A 26,949-nucleotide genomic window follows, 5' to 3' on the forward strand; every position below is an offset into this window, starting at 1 on the left:
TTATTGAAGCATCCTCCTTTTCATTGTGTTAAACTGGTTTTACGGGACACGATCCACCAGTAGATATAGTGTATTCGATTAGTTTTTTTTTTTTATGTAGTGCGCGCACACACATAGTTGGCTCTTTTGGCCAAACCAAAACGGCCTACAATTTGTAGAAGTTGTCTTAAGTTGAGCTGAACTCTCATGACTATTATTTTTTCTTTCTTCATATGGTGTCAATATGAAATCATATTTGTATATGTTTACAATTACAAACATTACCAAGATTTTTTTAATTTTCATCGTAAGGTAGGTAGCTACGCTTTATTGCTTTGCTCTTTTGAAATTTTAATTTTGTTTTTAAAATTAAAAGTGTCTAATAACAAAAACAATCAACGTCAAAATTTCAGAATCTTCTCGTGTGACGATGAAATGGTCATTAAGAAGAAGAGCCTTATCTTTTTGGGTAAAAGGAGCAAAAAACAAAAGGAAAATTTTTGATTTTTGTCGCTTAGAATTCTTCGCTAATTTTACCCATTTGGGGGCATTTTGTGTTCTGTGTTAAAGATCACACCGCCTTACGTTAAAGGGGGAAGAAGAACAAAAAAAAAAAGAACCGAACTTTCTATAAACCCCAACAAGGCTCTCTCTCTCTTTCTCTCTGGGTTTTTCGAGGTTGCGTTTTGCTTTTCATTTGCCTAACTTTGTTTTCTAGGGTTTTCCTCCTTTTTTTCAAGCTTTTTTTCCTCGACATGGCTGGAGCCGCTTCTTCTGATCATCTCGTTACTAGCTTCCCTCTTCTGGGTATGTTCCTTTTATCCCAAAGATGACTTTTTTTTGTTTATTAGCATCGGAAAGTTATCATTTTTTTGTTTGTCCTACAAACTTGCGATTGATTTGAATCCTTGGGTTTAGGGTTTAGGGACCATTGTTGTTTTTAGTATATCTGTCGTAGGCTGTCTATTTCGGATAAGATTGGTGTCCAGAGTCTGTCTCTATGGGAAAGATTGATGAAATTATGTGTTTTTTGCAAGTTAGTTATTTTTCTACTTATGGGTTTGAATTTCACTAGTAATTTGCTTTGTTTAGACTATGCAATTGGAGTTTTGAGGCTTTGTTTTGTACAAATACTAAATTGGCTATTGTATATGATCGGTGCAGACACAGCAGATTTGTTTCAGGACTTGTCTTTAGGTTCAGATGCAAGTGAAGTCTCTAGGAACCGTAATAAGGTACTTTAACTGCTACTTCCTTTTTGGAACTTGAATTGTGTTGTGCCAAAGGATTTTTCACTGCAAATTGCTCTGTGGAGAGGTCTTGCTGCTCATTTTATATAAAATTTGATATCTTGTGTGAGTTTTTTTTTGCTAACTGGCTGTGTTTTATGACAAGGGTTCTTTTCAGCACCAGTTTGGTCATGTACCTTATGGTGCATCTTCTCATGGAAGTGAACGAAGGCCAAATATGAATGTTGGCAATTTGCTTAATGGTGGAGACTCGATTGGTTCACACCCGTGGGGTTACTTCCCAACAAACTATCCTTCTGGTGGCTACCCTGATCCGAGGTTTGGCTATGAAAACAACAGCTATCACAGCTCCTTTTCACATCTCATGGTATGCTTGTTATTTCACATGACATGACCTTACTGCCTCTTATCTGTCTTCATATAGTCAAGAGAATGTGTGTTTTGTTCACTTCGTCATCTCTGCTAGGACTTGGGATTATCTGTCTAATAATTGGCTACAACCTTTTTTTATTTACAGAATCCACACAGCTCACAAGAAGCACCAAATTTTGACCAATTTGGATATAATGATCATTTGTATTCCAACCCTGGATTGTATGGACTTTATGGGAATGTAATTGACTCTGGTCATGCATATGGAACTTTTGGTTATGATTCCTGGAAACTTGGGCGAGGTTGGTATCCTGTTGATGGTTATAGAAAGACCAGAAGCTTCAATCATGGGCGTGGTTATAGTGATGAGAAAGCAGATAGGCTTAATGAGCTTTGTCGTGGACCAAGGAGTAGTGATTTCAAAACTCCACAAGTTCTTAACTCTTCAATGCTAGAGGCTATGAAGCAAGACGTTTCAGCGGTAGATCTCCAGCGCTACAACGGGGAGAATTTCCCTGAAACTTTCGTGAAAGCGAAATTTTTTGTGATTAAGTCATACAGTGAAGATGATGTGCATAACAGTATAAAGTATGGTGCGTGGTCGAGCACACCAACTGGGAACAAGAAGTTGAATGCTGCATATTATGAAGCCAAAGAGAATTCTCAAGAATGTCCTGTGTATCTTCTGTTCTCGGTTAGTATGAGGTTACTTCACAACTCGTGCAAAATCTTTTTTAGATTTACATTAAGTAACTCACTGTAATCGGTTTTTACCTGCAGGTGAATGCAAGTGGACAATTTGTTGCTCTTGCGGAGATGGTAGGCCCAGTTGATTTCAACAAGACAATGGAGTATTGGCAACAAGATAAATGGATTGGTTGTTTCCCTGTGAAGTGGCATATCATCAAAGACATACCAAACAGTCTCTTGAGACACATAACGCTTGCGAAAAACGAGAACAAGCCTGTCACTAATAGCAGAGACACTCAAGAGGTTCGTTAAACTTCCCCTAAACCCTTTCTTGGACATGCTTGAAGCTAATTTGAATCCTTAAGTCAGGCTATTTTAACTGTAACGGTGTTGGTTTTGTTGCAGGTGAATCTAGAGCATGGGATCAAGATAATAAAGATTTTCAAGGAGTACATGAGCAAGACATGTATACTTGATGATTACAAGTTCTATGAGACAAGGCAAAAGATCATCAGAGATAAGAAGATCAAACAAAAGAAACAGGTACAGTTCTTTAAACCCTGCTGCATCTAGAACTACATCAACCACCTATCTAGATCCAGTTTCTAAGCCTTTTGATTCTGATTGTTTGTTTTCTGTATATATAGGCCCTTGAAGGAGCTTCCGGGGAACCAACAATTAACTTGTGTTGAAAGCTGGAATCGATTCAAGGAAAAGAGATGACTTAATTAAAAGAAACCTACAGTAGTTTTTTTGAATCATGTTTTTTCTTCAGGCTTTGGATTTCTTAAAAACCTAATATGCACACATCTTTAATCTGTGTGTTTCTCTGCTTATCTAAACGCAAAACTTAGATTTGTCTTTTGTTTCCTTTTTTAAGGGAACGCACATCTGATCATAAAACAAAAACAACTCTATGCTTTCTTTGCTCTCTTTGCTCTCTTTGCTCTCTTTATTTCCTTCAAAGTTACATCAATGCAATTTTTGTAATCGCAAAGATAATTTCTCTTTTCGTCCCTAAACTTTCTTATAATAAGAATTTCAATCCTAAAGATTTAAAGATCTCACTCTCTGGCCCATCACCTTAAATAGTAAAACGACAACGTTTACAGAGGAAACGAAGTGTTATAAAAACCTCACGAGGTTCTTTCTAGGGCAATCTCGGGCCACTTCAACTCACAGAAGAGCTTTTTTTTTTTCTCTCTCTCTCTCTCTCTAAACAACTTTAAAAAAAGAAAAGAAAAAAACAAACACAGAGCTTCTTCTTCTTCTTCTTCGCTTTTAGGGTTTTTTTGCTCTTCTCTGTTCTAGTGACCCAAAGTTCAAAGCGTATACAGATCGTTACCTGAGAAAATGGTAGGTATGTCGATGCAGCCATATGGTATCCAATCGATGCTTAAAGAAGGTTACAGACATCTCTCGGGTCTCGACGAAGCCGTCATTAAGAACATTGAAGCTTGCAAGGAGCTCTCCACCATTACCCGCACCTCTCTCGGCCCTAATGGTTCGTAAACTTCCCCTGATTTGTTGTCCCTTGATCTATTATTGGAAATGATGAATCTCGCTTTGTTAGTAGGATCTGTCCAAACTTGATCTGTTGTTTCTAGGGATTCAGATTTCGGATTAGAACTGAGTTGTTTTGTTTTCTGATGGTTTTGTTCAGGAATGAATAAAATGGTTATCAATCATTTGGATAAACTGTTTGTGACAAGTGATGCTGGTACTATTGTGAACGAACTGGAGATTCAGCACCCGGCTGCTAAACTTTTGGTTTTAGCTGCTAAGGCACAGCAAGAAGAGATTGGAGATGGTGCAAATCTGGTTATCTCTTTTGCTGGTGAGCTTCTTCAAAACGCTGAGGAGCTTATTAGGATGGGGCTTCATCCCAGTGAGATCATTAGTGGATATACTAAAGCTATCAATAAGGTTTGTTGGTTGGTTTGGTGAATATCTGAATTACTGTATTGTAGTTTGTAATGTGTTCCTTTGATGAGTGTTTGACTAATGCTATTGATTGTGCAGACTGTTGAAATTTTGGAACAACTTGTTGAGAGTGGTTCTCAGACCATGGATGTGCGTAACAAGGATGAAGTTATTTCCCGGATGAGAGCAGCTGTTGCAAGCAAGCAGTTTGGACAAGAAGAGATCATATGCTCTTTAGTTGCTGACGTAATTATTCCTTGCTATCTGTTTGTTTCCTGTTTCACCGTTCAGATTGTTATTTTTTTCTTGGTTTTGGTAGATTTAGTTTTTACTTGACGGGTTCGCTTATTTTCTAGGCATGCATTCAAGTCTGCCCAAAGAATCCTACGAATTTCAATGTTGATAACGTCCGTGTTGCCAAGCTTTTGGGAGGAGGCTTGCACAATTCTTGCATAGTCCGTGGTATGGTCATGAAAAGTGATGCTGTTGGTAGCATTAAGCGGATGGAGAAGGCTAAGGTGAGATCCTTTTCTTGTGTTTATGCTTTTGACCAAGTTTTTGTTGGAATTGATCAATGTTTGGCCCTTAGATGTCCCTGAATCATTTTTATTCTCTCTTCAGGTTGCTGTATTTGCGGGTGGCGTTGATACTAATGCAACAGAGACCAAAGGAACTGTCCTCATTCATAGTGCTGAGCAGGTTAGTCTTTTCTTTAAGTTTGGAATCTTTATTCTTTTACCGTATGCTTCCAGTGTGATGAGGTAGAACAAGATGAGGTTCTTTATGAATGATGCATACGAGTTTCACCTGCACTTGAATTTGTTACTTTCTTGTTAAAATGTGAAAATTACATTTCTGGCGTCTATTATATATATGCTTCCTCAAGGATGGTTGTGTGTTTTCAAATCGTTGTTGTGACAAATTTCTCCTTTTATTTTGGATTTCTAGCTAGAGAACTATGCAAAAACAGAGGAAGCTAAAGTTGAGGAGTTGATTAAAGCTGTTGCTGAATCAGGAGCCAAAGTCATTGTTAGCGGGGGATCGATTGGAGAAATGGCATTGCATTTCTGTGAGCGCTACAAGTATGTTAGATCATAACTTTTTATACTCCTTTTTACGATTGTTATTACCCGCATTCTGATTCCCCATTGTCCGGTTGTAGCTTCATATGATATTACATGTCTTTACTGGCCTTTCATATACGAACATTTTTCATGGCAGGATAATGGTATTGAAAATCAGCTCAAAGTTTGAACTGAGGCGCTTCTGCCGTACAGCTGGAGCTGTTGCGCATGTAAGTGTTTCTAATTGGCTACCTGAATGAGTATCCAAGGGTGTTTTTTTTCCTACCTTTTAATACTTTAATTATCAAACAGTTGAAGCTTAGCCGGCCAAGCCCTGATGATCTGGGATATGTTGATTCTATATCAGTTGAGGAAATTGGTGGCGTGACAGTAAGTACTCTGAGTCATTTCCTATCGTTTAAGTTAATATTTCTTTGTTTTTCATTGATCATAGACAATTCTCGGTCTTCTTGTGATGTCTTTAGGTCACGATTGCTAGAAACGAGGAAGGTGGTAACTCCATCTCTACCGTGGTTTTGCGTGGAAGCACAGATAGCATTTTGGACGACCTTGAGAGAGCTGTTGATGATGGGGTTAATACATACAAGGTATTATCTGCTGAGTTAAAGATTGTTTTCCCTGTCTAGTTTCCTTTGTACCAAATATATTGTATATATCTTGACTATGATTACTGATTAGTTATATTTTCTTCTCAGGCCATGTGCAGAGACAGCCGTATTGTTCCTGGGGCTGCAGCTACTGAGATAGAATTGGCTCAAAGATTGAAGGAATATGCCAATGCAGAAATAGGGTACTTTCTTTTACTTAAATTATTAGATGATATCATTTTTGGTAATTTTTCAAAAATTATCCATTTGAGGCTAGCTTTTTATGCAAAACTGTCTATGGTTTGGCAACTAAACTCTGGTTTCACTTCTGTATTTCAGGTTGGACAAATATGCTATCTCGAAATACGCTGAGAGTTTTGAGTTTGTACCCAAAACCCTTGCAGATAATGCTGGCCTCAATGCAATGGAAATCATAGCGGCTCTGTACACTGGACATGGATCTGGAAACGCAAAACTAGGCATTGACTTAGAGGAAGGTGCTTGTAAAGATGTTTCAGAGACGAAAGTATGGGATCTTTTTGCAACCAAGTAAGTTTCACACTGTCTTTCCGCCATCAGATCTTTCAATCAGACTTCTCCATAATTGTTTAGCGGTTGTTCTTGAACCTATAATAACTGGAGTAGAATTTTCTGATACTTACAAAGAAGACCATTCATTTTAATTGATGACTAAGACGTGCAAGTCTTTGTGCAGGTTATTTGCTCTTAAATATGCCTCAGATGCTGCATGCACTGTGCTTCGTGTAGACCAGGTATGCACTAACTGACTTGATTTAATCTTTCGGTGTACGAAGCAATTTTTCATTGATATCTTAAGGTGTTGAATTATAACATGAAGGAAAAAGATATTGTTTGTTGAATGCAATATCTTACAAACTCTTGTTCGTGCAAACTCTTGATTCAATATTCAGTTCCTTCGATAGATATCCATTAAGTATTCTAAAACCTGCATGTTTATACTCTAATATGTGTAAAATGTGCAGATTATAATGGCGAAACCTGCTGGTGGACCAAGGAGAGATGCAGCTGCCGCCGCAGGTGCTGGTGCCGAGGAAGACTAAGCCGGAGAATATATACCTCGTAGTGAAACTCTCTTCTTTTGTAACCCTTTGTTCTTTCAGTTCTGAGGAAATTTTGGTATGTCTCAGCTTAAGATTTGTGATCTTTGTATACACCACCAACTTAAGTGTTTTGCCTTCTTTTTGTTTTTTTGTTTTTTTAATTTTTGTCTTGTTTGGTTAGTGAAATTGTTACTAGGATTCTCTCAGTTAAGACTTCGAACGGTTGTGGCTTAATTTTGAACTAATGTGAATTTGGTTTAGATTTGCTTCGACTTTTGGACAAGTGACGTATCCATAAGGTTTTTCATTGATAAAATAACAATAGAACCAAGCTAGAACTTTGAACCTAAGAAAATATTAGTTGGGTTAACAGGAAAAGTAAACAAACAAACTTGTATTTGAACATGATCCACACATTGACAAAAGAACAAGGGAACTAAGCTACAATTCGAACCTATGTAAGTTGTAAGCTTCTTTATGTTCATCCCATAGACATTACGTCGGAACAAGATGAGGCATCAAATCATCCTGGAGATGCATCCACATGAAAGAAGCAAACCCTGCAACTGCAATAGAGAAGACGCCCAGCCCCAGTTTTAACACACGCTTGCTCCGTCCCAGACGTGGGTCTATTTCAGTCTCCCCTGTCTTAAGTTTGGCCTCAGAATCCAGATCTGACTTCGGTTTCTCATAGATATCTTCTGTCGGTTTCTCATAGATATCTTCTGTTGTGTTGGTTGGACTAGTAGTGCCAGATGTATCATAGATTGATGATGATGATGAGCTTTCACTGTACTGTTGCAGCTGCTCTCTGTTGTCTAGTAACTCAGTGAATGGATCTTGTGTGAAACCATGCCTGTGATGTTTTGAACAGATGTCTCCTGACTGTCTCTTCTTGGTGCTTCGTCTGGAACTTCTTGAGCGGTTCGTCCTAGAGCACACAGATTCATTAAACTCAGAGCTTCTGTTCCGCTGATGGAACCAAACTGACTCAATATTCCCATCTTCAACACCAAAACATTGAATCTGAAATCAAAGAAGCAGAACAATTGAAAATCACTGAAAAAGGACACACAAGGGAAGGCAGTTTTAAAGTTGTTATTTTACCTGATTTCCATATCTTGGACTCTCGATTACAGAATCAGTTTCTTGGTTATTCTCTCTGTAGTCAACCAAAGGAGAGCCTGAAACAGCAGTTCTTCCACTGCCTACACCAGAAAACAGAACATCATCCTCGTCTCGATCGTTTACACAACTCCCATCATGTCTACTATAAACACTCCCATCATGTGCTCCAAGACTTGGTGTAGACTTGATTGATCCACTGAGCGAGTTTCGGGGCTTGCAGTTCTCTGCATCAAACATTGGATCTGCCTCAGCTATTAATATCTCTGCTTGTCTTATGGTTTCATAAGCTGCCATTTTGACATAATGCACCTCATCTTTTTGGTGTTTCTCCATCTCGTGACATATAAGCTCTAGCTCAGAAAAAACACTCTTGGGATTCAAATTCTTCATCAGAAAGTTGAGCATCTGTATAGCTAAGAGCCGTTTCTGCGAATCATCTTCAATAACACCTAAATCCAGAATCCTCAGACCCGACTTCACCAAAAGCCTTGCATACGCCTCCACAGTGAAAGGATTGTGTTTGGCAAGTGCCATAACAAGTGCCATATGAGAGTTAGCTTCACTTGAAGTGGCTTCGAGGGCAACAGCTAAGCTTTGACAAACATTATTAACCATTTCACTAGAAGCAGATCGCCAATTATCACAATCCACAAGTGACTTCAAGCAAAGAGCAGATCCCAAAGCAAGATGCTGCTGATGTTGAGAATCAATAAGAGAATCAGAGAGCGGCTTACAAATAGAGTGAACCACATTCGTTTTCTTATCTCCCGGTGTAGTAGGATCAATTCCAAATCTAGCCATAGCAGCTACAGCCTTAGAGCAAGCCTGTTGAACACGTAAAGACCCTTCACTGAAACTCAACGTCCTTATGATCGCCGGCATGATAGTATCTACATGAGGAGCAATTTTGACTCCATGAGAACGAGCAAGGTCTTCAAAGAGAGAAACCGTGTAGCCACCAGATTCAGAACCAATCTCTTTGACTTGAGAAAGTTGATCAACAAAGACATGAATCATCCTTACATCCAAATCTTTCACAATCGATCTCAGATTGCTCATTGCAGTCTTGTGTGAATCTGGATCTTTATCAAGATTAAACAACTCTTGTCTAAATGCAGAACCGATATTTCTACCCATTGTTCCCCACTCCTGGTTCCTCTGGAAACAAAAAAAAGCCACAATGAATTCAATAAGAACAGTAGCGTAAATTCTCTTGAGTCTCTTTAAGTGACAGGAAGTATTATACAGAATCAGATATAATCGTGCATCCTAATAATATAACTTTACCAAAATGAGTATACTAAGTGATTCTGAACCATATCCAAATAAGGAAAACAAATCAATCAACACACATTCTCATATTATGATTATACCAAAACCAATACTCAAATTCAATTCCAAACTCAATCAAATCAATTTATTTTGGTGAAACCAAAACGCAAAACATCATTCTTTCTCCGGATGAATTATGAAATTCCAAAGAAGGTTGAATAGATTAGATTACGTAAACTTCCCCAAAAAAAAAACTGATCTTTTTACATAAAAGAACGAACATCATCATCTGTGAACATAATTACATAAAAACCAACGAAGGAAAGTGATAAATACACGAACTTTGGTCTCTGGAATTACAAATCCAAAAACGAATTGAATATAATTGAATGAAAGAAGAGTAACCCTAATCGAAAAAAATACAGAGTATATAGAATTCAAAGAAAGTGAAGTCGCGAAAGTGACGAAAGAAGCGTACCAGTGGCCTCACAGCGAAGATTGACCCAACAAAATTCAAGAAAGACCCAACAAGAATCTAATAGATAGATCCCAATAGAGTAATCGCTCTTCTTCTCTTTCTTCTTCACGATACGATGCGAAGGAAACCAGAAAACAAAAAAAAGGATTCAACTTTGAATTTTGAATGTTGTGAGTTTGGTGAGATGGGCGGGTTTGTTTAGGGTTTAGATCCCTTTCTTTTATTTTTTATTTTTTATTTTTATCGAAACGGTACCAATGTTTTCAATTTATCAAACTAGAGCCTCTACAAATCGTTTTGAGGAAGAAAACAAAAAAATTGAATTTATTGAAGTGAATGCTTGTTTACTCTCTCCTCAGTAACTTCTTAAATCTTATGATCCTTTTGGAATAGTAATAAGAGATTAAGATACTTTGGAGATTTTTTACCCAACAATAAAGATTAAGATAATGGGAATTAATAGAATTATGGGTTTATTAGATAGATCGGTAAAGTTGTGGGATTTTCTCGTCATTAAGTTAAAGAATTTGTTTTCCTCTCAATTTCTGTTACTATTTTAGGAAGATAATAATTTATAGAATCTCGTAATTGATTAAATTTCCATTTTTGTCCCAATTGACCAAAATTCTTTTTTTTTTTTTCATTATGGAAAATTCTAAATAGTAGTCAAATGGTATTAAATCTGTGTATTCTTACTATCATTCATATGAATCTTATTTCCCTTTGTTCATTCCCCCAATTTTTGGTCCTGATCCAATGCCTTGTTTTTTTTTCTTCTTTCAATTAGGCATCTCAAGATTTGAATTGAATCAATCCTTCTAAATTGGCAAAACAGTGAAATTTGGTAGCAAAAATAATTGACTGAAAAAAAGAATTAAGATTTAAATTCGTAATTCAAGCTTAAATTAATACTATTGTTCTAACAAAACTATCATGTTTATTATAAACTTTTTAGTAAATTTATGTTGACCAAAAAAAAATAAAGTGATTTAATTTTTTAAAAAGGACAATTCCACAATATACTAATGGGGCGTATTGTATAAAGATGCAGATATAAAAGGGGGAAACTGTAAAGAAGCGGGTAGGGGTCAATTTGTTAAAATAAAAAGTCATGAGGCTGATTTGTCAAACGAATCTATATATAAAAACAGAGTCCAATCCGATTGTATCAGTCCCATTACATCATACTACTACTAACACTCATCAAATTCGAATCGTTTTCATGGCTACACAACCGCCGCTTCCACTCGCCGGAAGAGTCGCCATAGTCACCGGATCATCCCGTGGAATTGGCCGAGCTATAGCTATCCACCTAGCTGAACTCGGCGCTAAAATTGTTATCAACTACACATCTAAAGCCGCAGACGCCGAGCGTGCCGCGGCTGAGATCAACGCTTTCCCAGTTAGGGAAGAAGTCACAGGAAAAGGACCAAGAGCCATTGTGTTTCAAGCCAATGTCTCTGAACCAAGCCAGGTGAAATCGATGTTCGATGCGGCTGAGACTGCCTTTGAATCGCCGGTTCACATTCTGGTTAACTCCGCTGGGATTCTCGATCCCAACCACCCTACGATTGCTAACACATCAGTTGAAGATTTCGATCGCATTTTCAGGTATACATGGAGACTGTTTCATTCATTTGGTTAGGTTCTTAATCATAGAAAAGCAAACAACTTTTTGTTAATTAGTTAGGTTAATTGTACAATGTGAGATGATAAAGTCTAAGTTCTAATCAGATGTGACAATGGGCTATGGTTTGTATGTGTAGTTTATGTCAGATGTGACAATGGCTTATGGTTTTGAGTTAGAAAGCTGATTCCTTTAAGATCAAATGTTCCATGTTAGTGAGCTTTTGTATGTATAGTTTCACTGTTACATCTACACTTGGTGCATTCTTTAATCTCCAAAAATCCTCTGTTTCTTTCTTATGGACTGTAGTTTATAATCAGATGTGACAATGGGCTATGGTTTTGAGTTGAAAAGCTGATTCCTTTAGTATATTTTCAACTGAGATTTCTTTGTTTCAGTCATTGTTGAACCCTGGTGAGATTTTGTATGTGTAGTTTCATTGTTACATCCAATAATACTCTGTTTTGTTTCTTATGGACTGGTAGTGTCAATACAAGAGGAGCGTAGGAAGCAGCGAATAGGCTAAAGAAAGGAGGTGGTGGTCGGATCATACTCCTTACATCTTCGACGACCCGATCCTTAAGACTAGGATATGGTACCTATGCAGCATCAAAAGCAGCTGTGGAAACTATGGTCAAGATTCTTGCGAAAGAGCTAAAAGGGACAGGAATCACTGCGAACTGTGTAGCTCCAGGACCTATAGCCACTGAGATGTTCTATGATGGAAAGAGCCCGGAGTTGGTTGAGAAGATAGCAGCAGAGTCTCCTTTTGGGGATTGGTGAAGCCAAAGACGTGGTGCCTCTTGTTGGATTCTTGGCTGGTGATGGTGGTCAATGGGTCAATGGTCAGATCATTCCTGTTAATGGTGGATATGTGTAAAAAGATTATGGTCTTTTGACTCTTGGAGAGGAGCCTCTTCTTCCTCCGGATATCTTGAGAAATAATTGGGTGTTAAAACTTGTCAAAATTGAAACATTGGGGGTTCAATTGGAATAACACAGATTTAAAATAAAACGTCTTATTCATTTTTATTAATACACACAGCCGTAATATTAAACACTCATTTACTTCACCTACAGCATATATTATATACGTCCAAAAATATTTATCCAATTTCTCTTTTTTTTTTCGTCGTCGTCGACATCCATAAATCATAATATAGATATTTTCTTACAAAACCTTATTATATCCGCTAATATCCACAGTTAATGTCATTTTTACGAACTCGTGTCTTCGTACTGACACATTCATTGAAACCACTTTATGTTTTATAATATTCAATTTTAATCACCATACGAATACAAACTACAGAATAAAAGAAAAATGGTTTAAGAATATCTCAAGTGCAACCAAACACCACCTCTGAAGCATCTTACAATCTTTTTAATAAAATATCAAATTTGTGTGACGAATAATCAACGCATGCTCTTTGTATCCATAAACTCAAAAAGCCAATCGAAAGTATTGGATAATAAATAAATAATTGCAGTGGAAAAGAAAAGATGATAAAAAAAGAATTTTTCATTACACACACCTACCCAATTACACAAAGCTTTTATATAAACAGTATCCAACCCAACCCACTTCTTTACCATCCCAAACACACAAAAAAATGAGTCAACACAACATCTTAGAAGCTCTAAATGTTCGGGTCGTGGGTACGGGTGATCGGATCCTGTTTTTAGCCCATGGATTCGGCACAGACCAATCAGCATGGCACCTGATCCTTCCTTACTTCACCCAATCCTACAGAGTCGTCCTCTACGACTTAGTCTGTGCCGGCAGTGTCAACCCCGACTACTTCGACTTCAACCGCTACACGACTCTCGATCCTTACGTCGACGATCTCCTCAACATCGTCGATTCCCTCGGGATCCAAAACTGCGCTTACGTCGGCCACTCCGTCTCCGCTATGATCGGAATCATAGCTTCGATCCGTCGCCCTGAGCTTTTCTCGAAGCTGATTCTCATCGGATTCTCTCCTAGGTTCCTCAACGACGAGGACTACCACGGAGGGTTCGAAGAAGGAGAGATCGAGAAAGTTTTCTCGGCTATGGAAGCTAACTACGAAGCTTGGGTTCACGGTTTCGCTCCGCTCGCCGTTGGAGCTGATGTTCCCGCGGCGGTTAGAGAGTTTAGTAGGACTTTATTCAATATGCGTCCGGATATATCTCTGTTCGTGTCGAGGACGGTGTTCAACAGCGATCTGAGAGGAGTCCTCGGGTTGGTTAGGGTTCCGACTTGCGTGATTCAGACGGTGAAGGATGTGTCAGTTCCGGCTTCGGTGGCGGAGTATTTGAGAACTCATTTAGGTGGAGATACGACCGTTGAGCAGCTTAAAACTGAAGGACATTTGCCGCATCTTAGTGCTCCGGCTCAGCTAGCTCAGTTTCTCCGGCGAGCTCTTCCTCGGTGACCTTTCTTTTTTGAGAATGTGTGTGTGAGAAGAAAAAATAAAAAGTAGGAATATGGAAATTGTGGGGTCCACATTGAAAGATAGTGTGATCTCTCTCTTCTATTTGTGGAGGACAGTTTGGCATTGTCAAATCTTATCTTAGGATTATGATTTGTTCACTCCACACGTGACATGTGACTTTTCTCTCTTTTTTTTTTTTTTTCCTTTTGATTACTTGATATTTGATAATAACAAAACAAAATTGGCACTGGAATTATTTATTTCGGAGAATAACAAAATAATCTTATCTTTTATCTCTTTGCTTTACTCTGAATATTTTTCATATCCATATTGTTGTTTCTTTGTAAGTAGTTGTGGTCCTTTTTGTATTTTTTTACTCCGTTATTGATTTGATGCAAACCATCTAGATTGTCGAACTTGTTCTTCTTCATTCTGATGATGGAGACAAAAAGATATTATTAAAAACAAAAAAGAAAAGTGAATTAGTACTAGAAAATTCTTGTAGCATCACATCGGAAAAGCATAAAAGCATTTAGGCATATAATGGGGATAACCGGATAAACAAGTCTGATATCATATAAGTGCTAGTATTTGTCTACCGTCACATAATCTTCTTTCTTTAAAATTTTACGAGTGGCTACATTTTAGAGTACAATAAAGAAAAATAGTAAAATATAAACGAAATTATGTAATATTTTTTACAAAATTAATAGTCATTCATTCCAAACAAAAGCAAACATTGAAGCAATTCAAAATGAAATTGTATACGAATAGACTGATCCAGACAAAACTAACGATCACCACTACAATTGTCTTACACACATATAACACGATGTCATAACTACTGTCTACCCTAAATAAATGACACTAATAAATTTTTAGTAAAAAAATAAAATAAAAAAATCTCTCATTCGTATGGCTGCCGCGTCGTCAGTTTCGTCTCCCACGTTTTGCCTCGCCGGCCGAGTCGCTATAATTACGGGATCGTCTCGAGGTATAGGCCGTGCCATAGCTATCCACCTTGCCGAGCGTGGGGCTAGGATCGTCGTTAATTACACCACTAGCTCCGTCGAGGCCGACAAAGTTGCGGCGGCGATTACAGCGAACCGTCCCAAGAACGATGATTCAGAAGACGTTAAAAGCCCACGTGTCATTGTGGTGAAGGCCGATATCTCGGAGCCTAGCCAGGTGAAGTCGCTTTTTGATGAGGCAGAGCGTGTCTTCGAGTCGCCGGTTCATATCTTGGTTAACTCAGCTGCTATAGCCGATCCTAATCATTCCTCTCTCTCAGATACATCAGTTGAGCTTTTTGATCGCATCATCAGGTCAATTTATCTTAACTCATATCTAATTGATTATTCCTTATTACTTAAACGCGATTATAAAAAAATGAAAAATTCATGATTTCTCATTGTTACTACTAATCAGATTCGTTGATTGGTAACAGTGTCAACACAAGAGGTGCGTTTCTATGCGCTAGAGAAGCTGCGAACAGGCTAAAACGTGGAGGCGGTGGCCGGATCATCCTCCTCTCAACTACACTGGTCCAATCCTTACATCCACACTATGGCTCATACACGGCTTCAAAGGCAGCAGTAGAAGCCATGGCAAAGATTCTTGCCAAAGAGCTCAAAGGAACACATATCACAGTGAACTGTGTTTCTCCTGGAGCCGTCGCCACGGATATGTTTTTTACAGGAGTGAGCGATGAGATTGTTGAGAAAGTAAAGTCACTCAACTTATTCGGTAGGATCGGTGAGACCAAAGACATCGCACCTGTCGTTGGGTTCTTAGCCAGTGACGCTGGCGAATGGATCAACGGTCAAGTCATTATTGCTAATGGTGGATCTCTCTAGTAAATAGACAGAGAGGTTAGTCTTCTTTAAAAATCAAAGCCTTTTAAATTTCAAACGGTGTAAATTTGATATAATGGAAACAAACATATCAAATAATCTATGAATCAAATGATTGATTAACCCAAAGAATCAGTCATATACAACGAAACATATTTAATTAATCTCATTGTGCTAGGAGAAGAAACACCAAACCACTCATCACCAAACATAACCTAACCATCGAACTATAGCTATAATCATAATGACCAAATGATGGCTCTCCGATCTGAATCGGGAAATTACATTGTCCTTGAGATATATTCCTAGTAGTGATCGTCGCAAGCCCTTCAAAATCGCAAGCTTGAGCTTCTTGATTTTGCACTTGGAAATACATATTAAACGCATAAGACGCATTCCCATTCGCATCAAGATTGCCACAAGATGATCCGGAACCTAAAGCGGTACAGTCTGAAAGCGAACACGCGTAGTCTATATTATCTCCGAGCTTACTCATATTGCCACGAGCATTAGGATTAAACATACACCACTGGTTTAGCATGTACTGAACGTTTCTAGCTCCGGTTAAGAACTTTTTCTGCCCTTGCCCCCGAAAATCAAACGGGAACTTCGGTTGGCCATCGAATTTGAATATCCCCCAATGACGTTCGAAGTTTCCAGGCGCTACGCTTTTTGCATCTTCATCGATAAATCCGAAAAGATAAACCTCAATGTAACCTTTACGCATAGGAGTTCCTACGTTGTTCGTCAAACGCGGAAGCAAACCGGAATAAAACCGTTCCGCGTTTTGAACGTTTGCGTTCTTGTCTCCGTCCGTAGGCCAACCAACTTCTCCAACGATCACTTCCATGTCGCCGTGATTCAACGCGTTTAAAGAAGCTACAAGCGTGTCGAAACTAGCGTCGAAGACGTTCGTGTAGATAACACCGTTATCGTTAACGGTGTTTTGGCCGTCAAAGAAAGCGTAGTCGAAAGGGAAGTCACTGCTTAGGTAGAGACTGAGGAAAGGGTAAATGTTGACGGTGAAAGGAGCTTTGTTCTGCGCGAGGAAGTTAACGATTTGTGTCATTTCTTGGATGATGTCGGAACGGAATCTTCCGGCTGATGGGACTTGGTTGTCCGGAGGAGAGTTGTAAACGTCGGCGTTTAAAGGAACGGTGGCTTTGATGAAATCACCGACTCCAGCTTCGTTTAAAGCGGTTTGGATGTTGAAGAGTGCTGGATACGTTAGGTTTATGAAAGATCCGTTGTATGCTGTTAAGAATGGCTCGTTCCCTACGGCAACATATCTGCAGACAAAAAAAAAGTTGAATTCATATTACTAATTTGATTTTGCTAAAGTTGAAATTAAATCATAATTCAAATAGAATTTAAAGCTTTAGTAAATTCTATATTCTTGTGATATATTTCAGAAATTACATGATTCATATTGGTATTTTTTATAATAACATTGCGTGAAATTTCACATGACATCCAATATTTGCAAAGTTTGCATCTTTGCAATATAGAGGAACTGATGAAAAAGAAAGATTCAGACTTTTTTGGTTTTAGAAAACGTTTGGATCATGTGCAATAAATACTTGACACACACATGACGGTCCATATTTGAATATATATGAAATATGGGTTGAATAATTATGAATATGGGATATACACACACATGATTGATGGTCCATATATGGATAAACCAAATTCAAATAATTTACATTATTTAACAAGAAAAATATATACATACATATATAGATAACTGAAAGGATGTGGTGCTCAACAAACTATAATAACAGGTTAACAACTGATATAATAAAATGAAAAAAAAAAAAATGATTCGCTCATTTCGACCAATAATAGCATTTTACAGATAAATATTACTAGAAGAGAATAAAAATTTTAGTTGTCCAACTAAGTCATAACACCAAAAACAACGTGTAAAGGATTGGAGCTCACCTCAGTTTGTCTAATCAGGTGGGCTCACGACTATTATAAACCTCCAAAATCAATTATTAATTTTGAAGTTGTCAACATTTTTATTTTTCTTTGTTAAAGCAGTAACAAAAGTTATGAAATAATCGTTCTGTAAAGTTCCAGTAACCCAAAAGGGTCTATAATATCTGATTTCCCCTTTTCAGATCACCCAATATCTAAAAAGTTTTACCTTATACTATCGTTTATATATCATGGTTATAAGTTATAACTTATAACCAAAACAAAATAAGAGTCTATATGTTAACATATCAATATTTCTTACGTTAAAAATTTGAGTAATTTAATCACAAAAAAACAAAGAATTTTAAAACTTACTTGATCTTAACGCCGTTGTTAAAGTTGAATCGAGAAACGTTTCGTTGGACCCAATCTTTAGCTCTTTGAAAGTTTCCCATGGCTTTGAGAAGATCATTAGGGATCGCCACCATAACTTCGACGCCGGAGCCAGCGAGAGCTCCCATCGTGTTCGTGTCAGCATCGAACAGCTTCACTTTCTGTATGTTGTTGTCTCTAAACATCTCCACCACCGTCTTCGGCGGTAACTGATGAGTCGCCATAGTTCCCCAGTTTACTCCCAAGCCAGAGACACAGCCGGAGAAAAAACATACGGAGGAGACGATGATAAAGACAACGGTGGAGTTAGTTATGGGACTCTGTTTCGGTCGATGATTCATTTTTGTTGATTCCTCTGTTTTGTGCTTGATGGTGGAAAAGAAGAGATCTTTGATTATATTTTCTTGGAAATTTTCTAACTTTGAAGGAAGAATCTGATGGGAATTTACGAATGAGAGGATTGGAAGAAGTGTAAGAAGTATATAAATAATTTTTGTGGTTTTTTATGATCTGTTGTAAGCGAAAGAAAGAAGAGATCAAATAGGTAAGATAGACTATGGAAGGAAGAAGAAGGAAACAGAGTCAAAACCGGCCTTTGAAACAAAACCGACCATTAAAATATTAAATATCTATAAACACAAATTTTTATTAAAATATATGTAATTTGGTTAACATAATTAGCATAAGGCTATGTATGTAGTCTGTACCATGCATGTATTAATTATTTAGGCCTGACCAACATTTATAGTAGTTGGCGAAATGTTAGTGGTTTGGAATGAGGATTAAAGAATTTATACTATAGTTCTATTTCTAGTATGAAAAGTTAATCTTGTGTACAATACTTCAAGCTTTTGATTCTATGTTGTGGAGGTTCACACGTACGTATTATGAAACGTAAAAAAATTGCAGGTTAATATCGCTTTCGTAACCTTATACTATTATACTAACAACTTGGTTTTCTGCGTCCACATAACTCCAAAATTACATGATGATATATATATAATACACCAAAATCTTAATTAATTTCAAAAATATTATATAAGTCTCATCATATTATATATATCAAATAAAATAGATGCACTTAAATTAACTATGGTGTATATTTTGGCTTTCTTAATTTAAAGTAGTCATGATGAAGTATAGTTAGGTAGTGTGTGTAATAGACTCAATTTGTTTTGTTTATTAGAAAAAGTTGATTATCTTTTTCACGATCGAGAATTTACAAACGTACTACTTACGAGAAGAAACCCCGATAAGGACTATCAGAAACAACCAAATATAAGATGTGACGATAGAGATTCTTGATTTGAGAGCAGAGCACCATCAACAAAGCACGAATAATTAACACATCTTTAAAAGGCATGTAATTAAATTAGTCACGGTTGGTCTAGAGATATTATAAAAATTTGATTATCATCAGCCAGAGAAACTAGTGGGAGTCGAGTCGTCGACATGAGAAAAAAGAGTATCACGTATGCGGATAAAGCAACATATATTTGGATTTGTTGAAGATGCAATGACCAGACAAACAGTTCTACGCGCTAAAGCAAGCGCGTAATGATGATGGTGTTTAACGTCATATCTAATGGGCCTGGATATTTTGGAGTCATTATTGGGTATTTCTAACAGCACTAATGGGCCATCGGCGCTGTTCTAAACAGACCGTTACCTTTCTTGAGAGCTAACCAAAAACATTGGGAGTGAGGGTGCGCGATCGTAAAGAGGTAATTTCGTCGAACACTTGGTGAGCATAGAGCGCGATGATGAAAGGAAGCAAGACGAATCTCTCTGCACTAGCCGAGAAATGCAAAGTACCTCCTCTTATTTCTAATCTATTTTCCTTAAAGCAAATCTCTTTCTTTGTCTCGGTTCAAAATTTCTCGGCTAATTTCGTCTCCCTGTTGCAGACTGTAATCGCTTCGAACTGGCAAGGGTACCTAAATACCATCAAACCTGAAGATAAAGCTAGGTTATTTCCCGAATTTTTCATGTTTTGAAATTGCTTGATGGGTACTTAGAACACCCCAGATTTGGTTATCATAAGGATATGAAGAAGATAAAAAAAAGCTCAGATTCTGGCAAAATAAGCTTTTCTGTTCTGATTCAATGTTGATCATGGGATGTTTTCTTTTGGGCTGTTTTGGTTAGTATAATACATACTTCAAAGATTAAGTACGTGATGAGACGAGGAAAGCCCTATCTCTGGGTACCAGAAAGTGAACCACACAATGTCGTAAGCTTTCTCGTTCTTCTTACTGTTACATACTTAGTTTTGATTGATTTAAGTATATTTATAATGCTGACCATTCGCAATGTAATAGACTTAAAAGCTAATCTCTGATTTTGGGCAGAACATAATGTTTGATGAACGTGGATCCTTTTCTATTGCCCATCCGTATCCTGCTCCCCTTGCAGCTTTTTTCAAGTCTTTAGGAAAGGTTTGTGTGTCTTATCTTAGATTGGAGGTTTTTGAGTCTGCATCACTCTTACTCAAAACGGGGTTTAACTTTGTTTGCAGCTTCCAGACCGGGTTGCTTTTACTGGAGAGATTGTCCCTGTTAAAGAGAAAAGGGTAAGAACCATGGAACTTTTAATTTGGAGACAGTCATAGCTTTCTTTCTTTTAATTTGGAGAAAAGGGTAAAAACGTGGATCATTTTCTATTGCCTTGTCTTCTTGATAAAAAAGGTTGAGGCGGTGAATAAATATGTTGAGGAAGCTATACAATTAGAAGAGAAAGCGATCAGTGAGAGTCCAAATTCTGTTCGTAGTATCTTGAATTCTTGTGATCAGATGTATGCCTCCCGGTGTGAGAGTCTTAGAGCCCTGGTCTGTGATGCAAAAGAAAAATACGTTATTTATAAGTTCGTTCCAAGGTATAAAACACACAAAACCCATCTCTGTTTATGCGTAACTAAACTAATATATCAGTTTGAGCTTAATTGAAGAAAAAGATCTTACTGTTTGTTCAATCTTACTGACATTCATGTAACTCTGTCTTAAGAAATAAAAGCAGATACAATGATATAGAACCCATTATACAAAGATCTTACTGTTAATTTATTCTTACTTACATTCATATAATTGTCTTAGGAATGATATAGATTATACAAAAGATTATTTTATGATGATGAATTATCTGGTTTTCTTCTCAGCTCATGTATGTTTATTGACCCAAATGGTGCCACGAAAGAAATAGACTTAAAGGTTTTGGAACTATCAAAAGCTGATCCACTAGGTAATGAAACCAACGACATTTGATTCCAAGCTATCGTTGTAGCTTTTTGGTTTGCTTTGTGTTAAGCTTTTTGCACTGGATTTTAATTCACAGGGATTTGGTCTACAAAACTTGTGGATGGAATCAACAAGAACGAATCAAGAAGACGGGCTTTGATTCTTTTCTGTCTATACTATCTCGATATAAACGCAAGGGTAAAAAAAAAAAAAAGCGTATACAGTTTTGGATTTCGGATTCTCTATGTTAGTTTGGTCATTTAACGGTGTTTTCTTTTGGCGCGATTAGGATGCTTATATGGTATCAGTGGATAAGAAAGGTTTCAAGTTGTTGGGGAAGGTACCGAGTGAAGAAGAAGCTGGAGATGAGTATCAATGGAGAGAGTTTAGGTTTGAGTTTGAAGAAGAGGTGAAAGACGTTGAAGCTTTTTGCCACCAACTTGTGGAAATGGAACAAGAGGTTGTGAGCAAGTTCACTGACCATACCGGTCTGTGATTTCAATTATTTTCTTATGAATCACGAGCCGAACCGGTTTACATTTTAGTTAAGTTGTTTATTTACGCAAGAACAAGAGTGATTAGTGGTAATTACCGTGTATTATTAATTTAGTTCTCAACGGTCCGATACGGATTTATTGAAAGCTTTTGAGCTTTTCAATGTTCCCACAAAATAACTGAAAAGAAAAAAATTATCTGACTGGTTTGATTAAGATACGTTTGGTACGGTCCAAACGCAGTTTGACGCGTTCAATTATTACGTTTCTCTCTCTCGACTCACCGTACAAACTCCGACGAATGGCCGTTCGTATTCGCCGGTGCGACGGTGTCTCTTCGGGTTAATTCGTAATTCTTGAGTCTATGAAATTAGAGGTACTTCTCTGTATTGTATATATGAGGTAAAAATAAACAATGAATAGTTTTTGGTACATTATCCTCAATCAAGAATCTTGATTCAAAACGTTATCTTTCTATTGAGGAGTTCCCTAATAGGGTTTCTCAGTTCCAGCTGAAACCATTTAAGTCGAACTGTTTCGTACGCGTTGTTGTACTATAGCTTTCAACATGTGTGTTGAGATCTAGCTCTGTTGCTGAATCCATGCCTTTACGGTGGTTTCGTGTTTCAAACTTATGATCCTCACTTTTGTCTTTGAATCTTTCGTCTGTATACTCATTGTTGCCTTGTTGATGATGATGACCTTTGTGTCCCTGCAATAATCCTACTCCTATTGATAATCTACCTGGACTTCTCTCTGAATATGGAATTCTTTGTTCTGTTTCACTAACCATTGTTGAAAGATATGGATTATTCCCTCTTAGACCTTCTGTCCATGTGAGTTCCATGCGTTGGAACAATGGTTCTTCAATATTCTCTTTCTGCTCGGATGTTGAATCACCAAGATATGTTCTTAGTCCTATTCTGTTGTTCTCTAGCGTTTTCTGCGTTCCCTCGCTTGAGGTCAGGCAACTTTCAAGAGAGCAATCAGGTGGATAGGTGGTTGTTTGAATCTGTTGTGGGCATAGGTTTTGGAGTTCTTTTGGTTCTAGGAAACTTGAGTTTGGATACTCTGCTGATACTTTAGATACTAATTCCGAGAGTTGTACTTTGGCAGCTTCGATTCCAGCTGCACCCAGGTTCTGTCTTCCTAGAGTCTCTTGTGCTTTCTCCAACACCGATTGCAAGTACTTCCCTTGAGCCTCTATCCTGAGCTGCAAATGTCGCTGTACCTGGCTCAATTTTAAATACCAACATGTAAACTGAATGCTTTTTCTCTTTCTAGATATACTATAAGTGTTTGATGACTTGCAAGAATCTTTAACGTTTTTAATAAGAGTGCAGAACAGTGTTGTATGAATATGCTACCTCAAGTTGCTCATGAAGTCTTCTTTGGACCTCTATTTGCATTTGCAGTGCTTCACTTATTGGCGAGTTCCTGTGTGCAAGTAGTTTAGATCATTTTGTGATAAGCTAATACGTTAGATGATGATATATATAGACAAATAATAGTCATATTTTTACATGTTCGGCTGTGGTCCAATGCTTAAATTCTCACTCTGAATTTCATCTACATCAGGTGTCTTTTCTTCCATCATGGTCATCATACCTATACAAGTACATACTAGATTTAGATCTTTGTAACAATTTAAAGTTTGTAAGTTCATGAACCTGTGAATCTTGTTAATGTCAATAGACTTTACCTATCTTGTTCAAGCCACTATTAGCTTGTCCGTTGAGATTCTTGCTCAGCCTGTATTTCTGGTTACCAGTTTCATGAAGTTAATCAACCTTTTGTGAATATTTTCAGCTAGAAGTTAATAAAAGCATATGTGTGTATTTAATTAGTGTTGATATGATGGCTTACCTGAAGATGACTTTTGAGATGGTATAAGGTAAGGCCTGGAATACCCATGACTTTCATGATTGTCTTAGGAGTAGCTTCTGCAACAGACAGAACATACAATATTACTAAAAAGCCGGCTGGGTCAAAAGATGATTAATTCTCTTTGCTAATGATATATATATAACTCACTATCTGCTCCACCAAGTTGATTGACTGCTTCTATGAATCTCTCATGAAGATCCGGAGTCCATTTTAGGCGTGGCTTTGCATCCGTCGAAAGGATGAGTCCAGATTCTCCTGGACTGTTCCCTCTGAGGAATGGATTCCTTTCAGTGGTTATATGCATTCTTGAAGAAGAGAGGATGTTCTTTCCTTGGTGCTGGTTTTGGTAACACATAAAGTCTGTTCACAAAAAGGCAAATGATAAGTTAGTCCCCCAACTGCAGGAAACTGCATTAAAATAATGATTTTTCTTTTTACCTGACGTGATCTTAGTTCTTGTATTCAAACTGCTTCTCTCACAAGTTCCAAGAGTGTAAAACTCCACGAACTAAGGAAGATGTTTTTTTTTAGCTGCTTTTGCTTACTTGTTCTTTATATTTTTTTCTCAGGTTGTTTGGTGCAACTTTGCTTTATATAGGAAGTTGAATGGGGAAATTAGAGAAGGATGATTAAGGTATGGAATATGAATAACTGGTCCAATCGATGCTTTTGTTAGTTGTGTCCTTATCGTTTGAACTGTTTTTGTTTTTGTTTTTGTGGATGATTATTTTATAATTTCATGTATTGATGATTCCTATGGACTACAACTTTTCAACCCCAATTTAGATACCAGAGTTGATCCACAATTAATGCATCATATGCGCATTCTTTCGCCATTCTGGCAGAGAAGTATCTTATTCCCTGATTTTTTTTTCCTAACTTCTTCTTTTTTATAACTTGGGCTGGGGGAATCCACTCTTTTCTTATTCTTTGATATTTTCATAGTCACAGCTCTCTAACTCTTCTCTTGGAATATTCTCAATGCTTTTCATTTGTCTGAATTGTATTTGTTCCTTATTCATGGAGTCATTTTCCGTCTCTAGGTACATTATGTGTCTAATGATTTTTATATATCAAGACTTTTAGTCGTCAGCTGTTACTGATGATATTAAAAAGGGGCTGTTCATCTTGCCATGTTTGAAGAATGTGTAATATGATATAAACACTTTTGACTCTCAGTCCATCCAAGAAGCCATTTAGTTTGAGATTAAGCAAACATATGAAAGTTGGAAACATTGCTTTGCTTTAAAAGATGATAAAGAATCTGTCTCCTTCAACAAGTTTAGTACCTATTCTTTTCTCTACACAGTATATAATTTACTGGAGGGTCCCTTTTCTTATCATTCTTTGATTAGCACAAAAAACATTTGGCCCCTCCATATCCTCTGTTTTATTATGTTTGTAGCCTTTCTTGTCTGATCTACTAACAATTATCTCTCCGGTCTACATGTGTTGTGTGTGTCTATATGTTCATACATATATAGAAGTGAAGCATCACTTCATCTATTGCTTGGCTACTTTCTCACTCTATACTTTCCTGCAAATATTTAGGAGATGCCTACGGATTTGAAAGTGTTTCTGCATGCATTCATATTACCGTCAAGGCATCTCATCTTCAACAGAATAAGGTCATTTCCAAATGTTGGAGTTGCGTAGGATATTTACTACTGTATGTGCAACTGAGAATATATCCATTTTTTTTTGGTAGTCCCACATTAGCTTAGTGAGTGCTTTGATATGGTCTATTGTTCATAAGGTATATTTAACAAAACAAATATTATGTTCCTTGAATGATATCTTTGCATTTATTTGATACCGAACCAAACTTTATAGGCGATATCTCATGGTTGTGATTTCTCAATACACTTTATTCGGTTTCGGGAAGAAAGAACCTATCAAAATCTTGAGTTAAAAGTATTAGAGCATATTACCAAAATAGTTTCATCTCCATGTTGGTGAGAATATGCTTTCCATGTTGTGTGTTTCAAGAGTCTCTTAAAGTCTACTTGAATGAATCTCTCATCAAACTCACTCTTTCTCATGAAGATTCTTTCTTTCTTACCCCCAAAGTCTCTGTTTAATTACAGCGCTTTTGTAAAGGTCATCGAGTGAATTAGTTTATAAACCAATCAAGATTTCGAGACAATTCTTGATATTGTTCCACTTTTATGCACTTTTGCAACGATTACTGAGACTTTTAGTTAAATAGTTCTGATTTCTTGATAAATAGTTGCACACTCTCTAGCTCTGTTTTAGTTTGTTTACCTTTTACCCATTCGAAAGGTCACTGTTATAAGTGAAAAGAGAGGGAGTGGTGTGATAGAGACTAAATGTTCTTCCTTGTACGTTCATTTAACAGATATCTTTTTTTTTTTTGGTCACCCATTTAACAGATTCTTGTTCGTGTTTACGACTAACTTTACTAATGATGCTTCGAAGCTCTCGCGTAGGGAGCATACTTGAACACGTGGGCTACATTCGCCGGAAAAAATACTCACGGAATTGTATTCTTTTTTTTTTTTTTTTTGCTCGTAAACTAAAATATGTAACATATTTAAAACAAAAGGAAAGCAGAAAGTGGGTGATTCTGTAGAATGAGAATCAAAAACTCAGAAGAAATTAAAATGAAAAAAAAACTGAGTCGCATTCTCAAGTCAAGAATCTTTGTTATTCATCTTCACCCGAAAATAAAATTTGTTAACCAAAAAAAAAGAACACCTATATGAGGTTCGTTTACTTTTATAGCTAGGCTTGTTTCATATTTTGTTAACATTCAATGTATAGAAGAAGATTAGTCTTAAAAACTTATTGATATTTGTTTTCGTTGTTGCTCGTCGAAGAAGATTATCAACCTAATTTTGAACCTTAATTTTGGCTTTTGCAGGATTAAAAATGTGTTATTCCATCAATTTTCACCTGAGCAGATTTACTTAAAATAAGGACTTTAAATCGGTAAATTGAAAAACGAACCTGACCGGGTTATGACACCGGGTTATAACCGGGTTAGGCACTAGACCGGTCCGGTCTCAATACCGATCGATATTAAAAAGGTGGCAGTATTCATTGGCTAACTGAAAGTATACTCAGCCACAGATGATCCGTCTTCAAAACATAATATTTTAATTAACAAATACATTAATTGCTTAACAAGTTAACATCAATCCGGCTAGGTAGATCTATTTGCAAACAATGAAGACATTAAACAAACATTTTTGAAACTACAGAAATTAAAAAATCCAACAGTGTTATTATCTTTTTTTTTTTTTTTTTTTTTTT

The 26,949-nt window shown here is 37.1% G+C and overlaps 8 protein-coding genes and 1 pseudogene across 9 annotated transcripts; 6 read left to right on the forward strand and 3 right to left on the reverse strand.

Moving 5' to 3' along the window:
* LOC104764030 (YTH domain-containing protein 1-like) lies at window positions 419-3,224 on the forward strand. Of its 2 annotated transcripts, none has more exons than XM_010487463.2 (7): window positions 419-786; window positions 1,144-1,214; window positions 1,387-1,596; window positions 1,747-2,295; window positions 2,382-2,594; window positions 2,697-2,834; window positions 2,939-3,224. In XM_010487463.2, the coding sequence occupies exons 1-7, from the start codon at window positions 735-737 to the stop codon at window positions 2,981-2,983; spliced, it is 1,278 nt and encodes a 425-aa protein (XP_010485765.1). In that variant the 5' UTR covers window positions 419-734; the 3' UTR covers window positions 2,984-3,224. The 2 variants fall into 2 exon arrangements, with proteins under 2 accessions (XP_010485765.1, XP_010485764.1); XM_010487462.2 differs by having other exon boundaries at window positions 420-786; window positions 1,375-1,596.
* Window positions 3,490-7,230, forward strand: LOC104764032 (T-complex protein 1 subunit theta). Its single transcript, XM_010487466.2, has 13 exons — window positions 3,490-3,795; window positions 3,955-4,217; window positions 4,314-4,460; window positions 4,571-4,732; window positions 4,836-4,913; window positions 5,163-5,296; window positions 5,436-5,508; window positions 5,591-5,668; window positions 5,764-5,886; window positions 5,995-6,089; window positions 6,226-6,435; window positions 6,602-6,659; window positions 6,891-7,230. The coding sequence occupies exons 1-13, from the start codon at window positions 3,645-3,647 to the stop codon at window positions 6,966-6,968; spliced, it is 1,650 nt and encodes a 549-aa protein (XP_010485768.1). The 5' UTR covers window positions 3,490-3,644; the 3' UTR covers window positions 6,969-7,230.
* LOC104764031 lies at window positions 7,121-10,030 on the reverse strand. The gene is made up of 3 exons (XM_010487465.2): window positions 9,847-10,030; window positions 8,076-9,254; window positions 7,121-7,994 (listed from the first exon to the last, which is right to left on the reverse strand). The coding sequence occupies exons 2-3, from the start codon at window positions 9,231-9,233 to the stop codon at window positions 7,464-7,466; spliced, it is 1,689 nt and encodes a 562-aa protein (XP_010485767.1). The 5' UTR covers window positions 9,234-9,254; window positions 9,847-10,030; the 3' UTR covers window positions 7,121-7,463.
* On the forward strand, window positions 11,040-12,448 carry LOC104764033 (annotated as a pseudogene).
* On the forward strand, window positions 12,976-14,187 carry LOC104764034 (strigolactone esterase D14-like). The gene has a single exon (XM_010487467.2). It carries the CDS (start codon window positions 13,087-13,089, stop codon window positions 13,888-13,890), a length of 804 nt encoding a protein of 267 aa, XP_010485769.1. The 5' UTR covers window positions 12,976-13,086; the 3' UTR covers window positions 13,891-14,187.
* On the forward strand, window positions 14,719-15,842 carry LOC104764036 (short-chain type dehydrogenase/reductase-like). Its single transcript, XM_010487469.2, has 2 exons — window positions 14,719-15,215; window positions 15,338-15,842. Exons 1-2 carry the CDS (start codon window positions 14,806-14,808, stop codon window positions 15,744-15,746), a joined length of 819 nt encoding a protein of 272 aa, XP_010485771.1. The 5' UTR covers window positions 14,719-14,805; the 3' UTR covers window positions 15,747-15,842.
* On the reverse strand, window positions 15,840-18,769 carry LOC104764035 (glucan endo-1,3-beta-glucosidase 8-like). The gene is made up of 2 exons (XM_010487468.2): window positions 18,042-18,769; window positions 15,840-17,032 (listed from the first exon to the last, which is right to left on the reverse strand). Exons 1-2 carry the CDS (start codon window positions 18,398-18,400, stop codon window positions 15,910-15,912), a joined length of 1,482 nt encoding a protein of 493 aa, XP_010485770.1. The 5' UTR covers window positions 18,401-18,769; the 3' UTR covers window positions 15,840-15,909.
* Window positions 19,729-21,989, forward strand: LOC104764037. The gene is made up of 9 exons (XM_010487470.2): window positions 19,729-19,870; window positions 19,967-20,028; window positions 20,208-20,292; window positions 20,411-20,497; window positions 20,578-20,631; window positions 20,747-20,934; window positions 21,214-21,296; window positions 21,390-21,490; window positions 21,582-21,989. Exons 1-9 carry the CDS (start codon window positions 19,820-19,822, stop codon window positions 21,786-21,788), a joined length of 918 nt encoding a protein of 305 aa, XP_010485772.1. The 5' UTR covers window positions 19,729-19,819; the 3' UTR covers window positions 21,789-21,989.
* LOC104764039 (myb-related protein 2-like) lies at window positions 22,148-24,221 on the reverse strand. The gene is made up of 7 exons (XM_010487471.1): window positions 24,112-24,221; window positions 23,821-24,033; window positions 23,653-23,729; window positions 23,489-23,546; window positions 23,310-23,394; window positions 23,154-23,223; window positions 22,148-23,017 (listed from the first exon to the last, which is right to left on the reverse strand). Exons 2-7 carry the CDS (start codon window positions 24,026-24,028, stop codon window positions 22,289-22,291), a joined length of 1,227 nt encoding a protein of 408 aa, XP_010485773.1. The 5' UTR covers window positions 24,029-24,033; window positions 24,112-24,221; the 3' UTR covers window positions 22,148-22,288.

Source organism: Camelina sativa, chromosome 19 (genome assembly GCF_000633955.1).
Source record: "Camelina sativa cultivar DH55 chromosome 19, Cs, whole genome shotgun sequence".
NCBI lineage: Eukaryota > Viridiplantae > Streptophyta > Magnoliopsida > Brassicales > Brassicaceae > Camelina > Camelina sativa.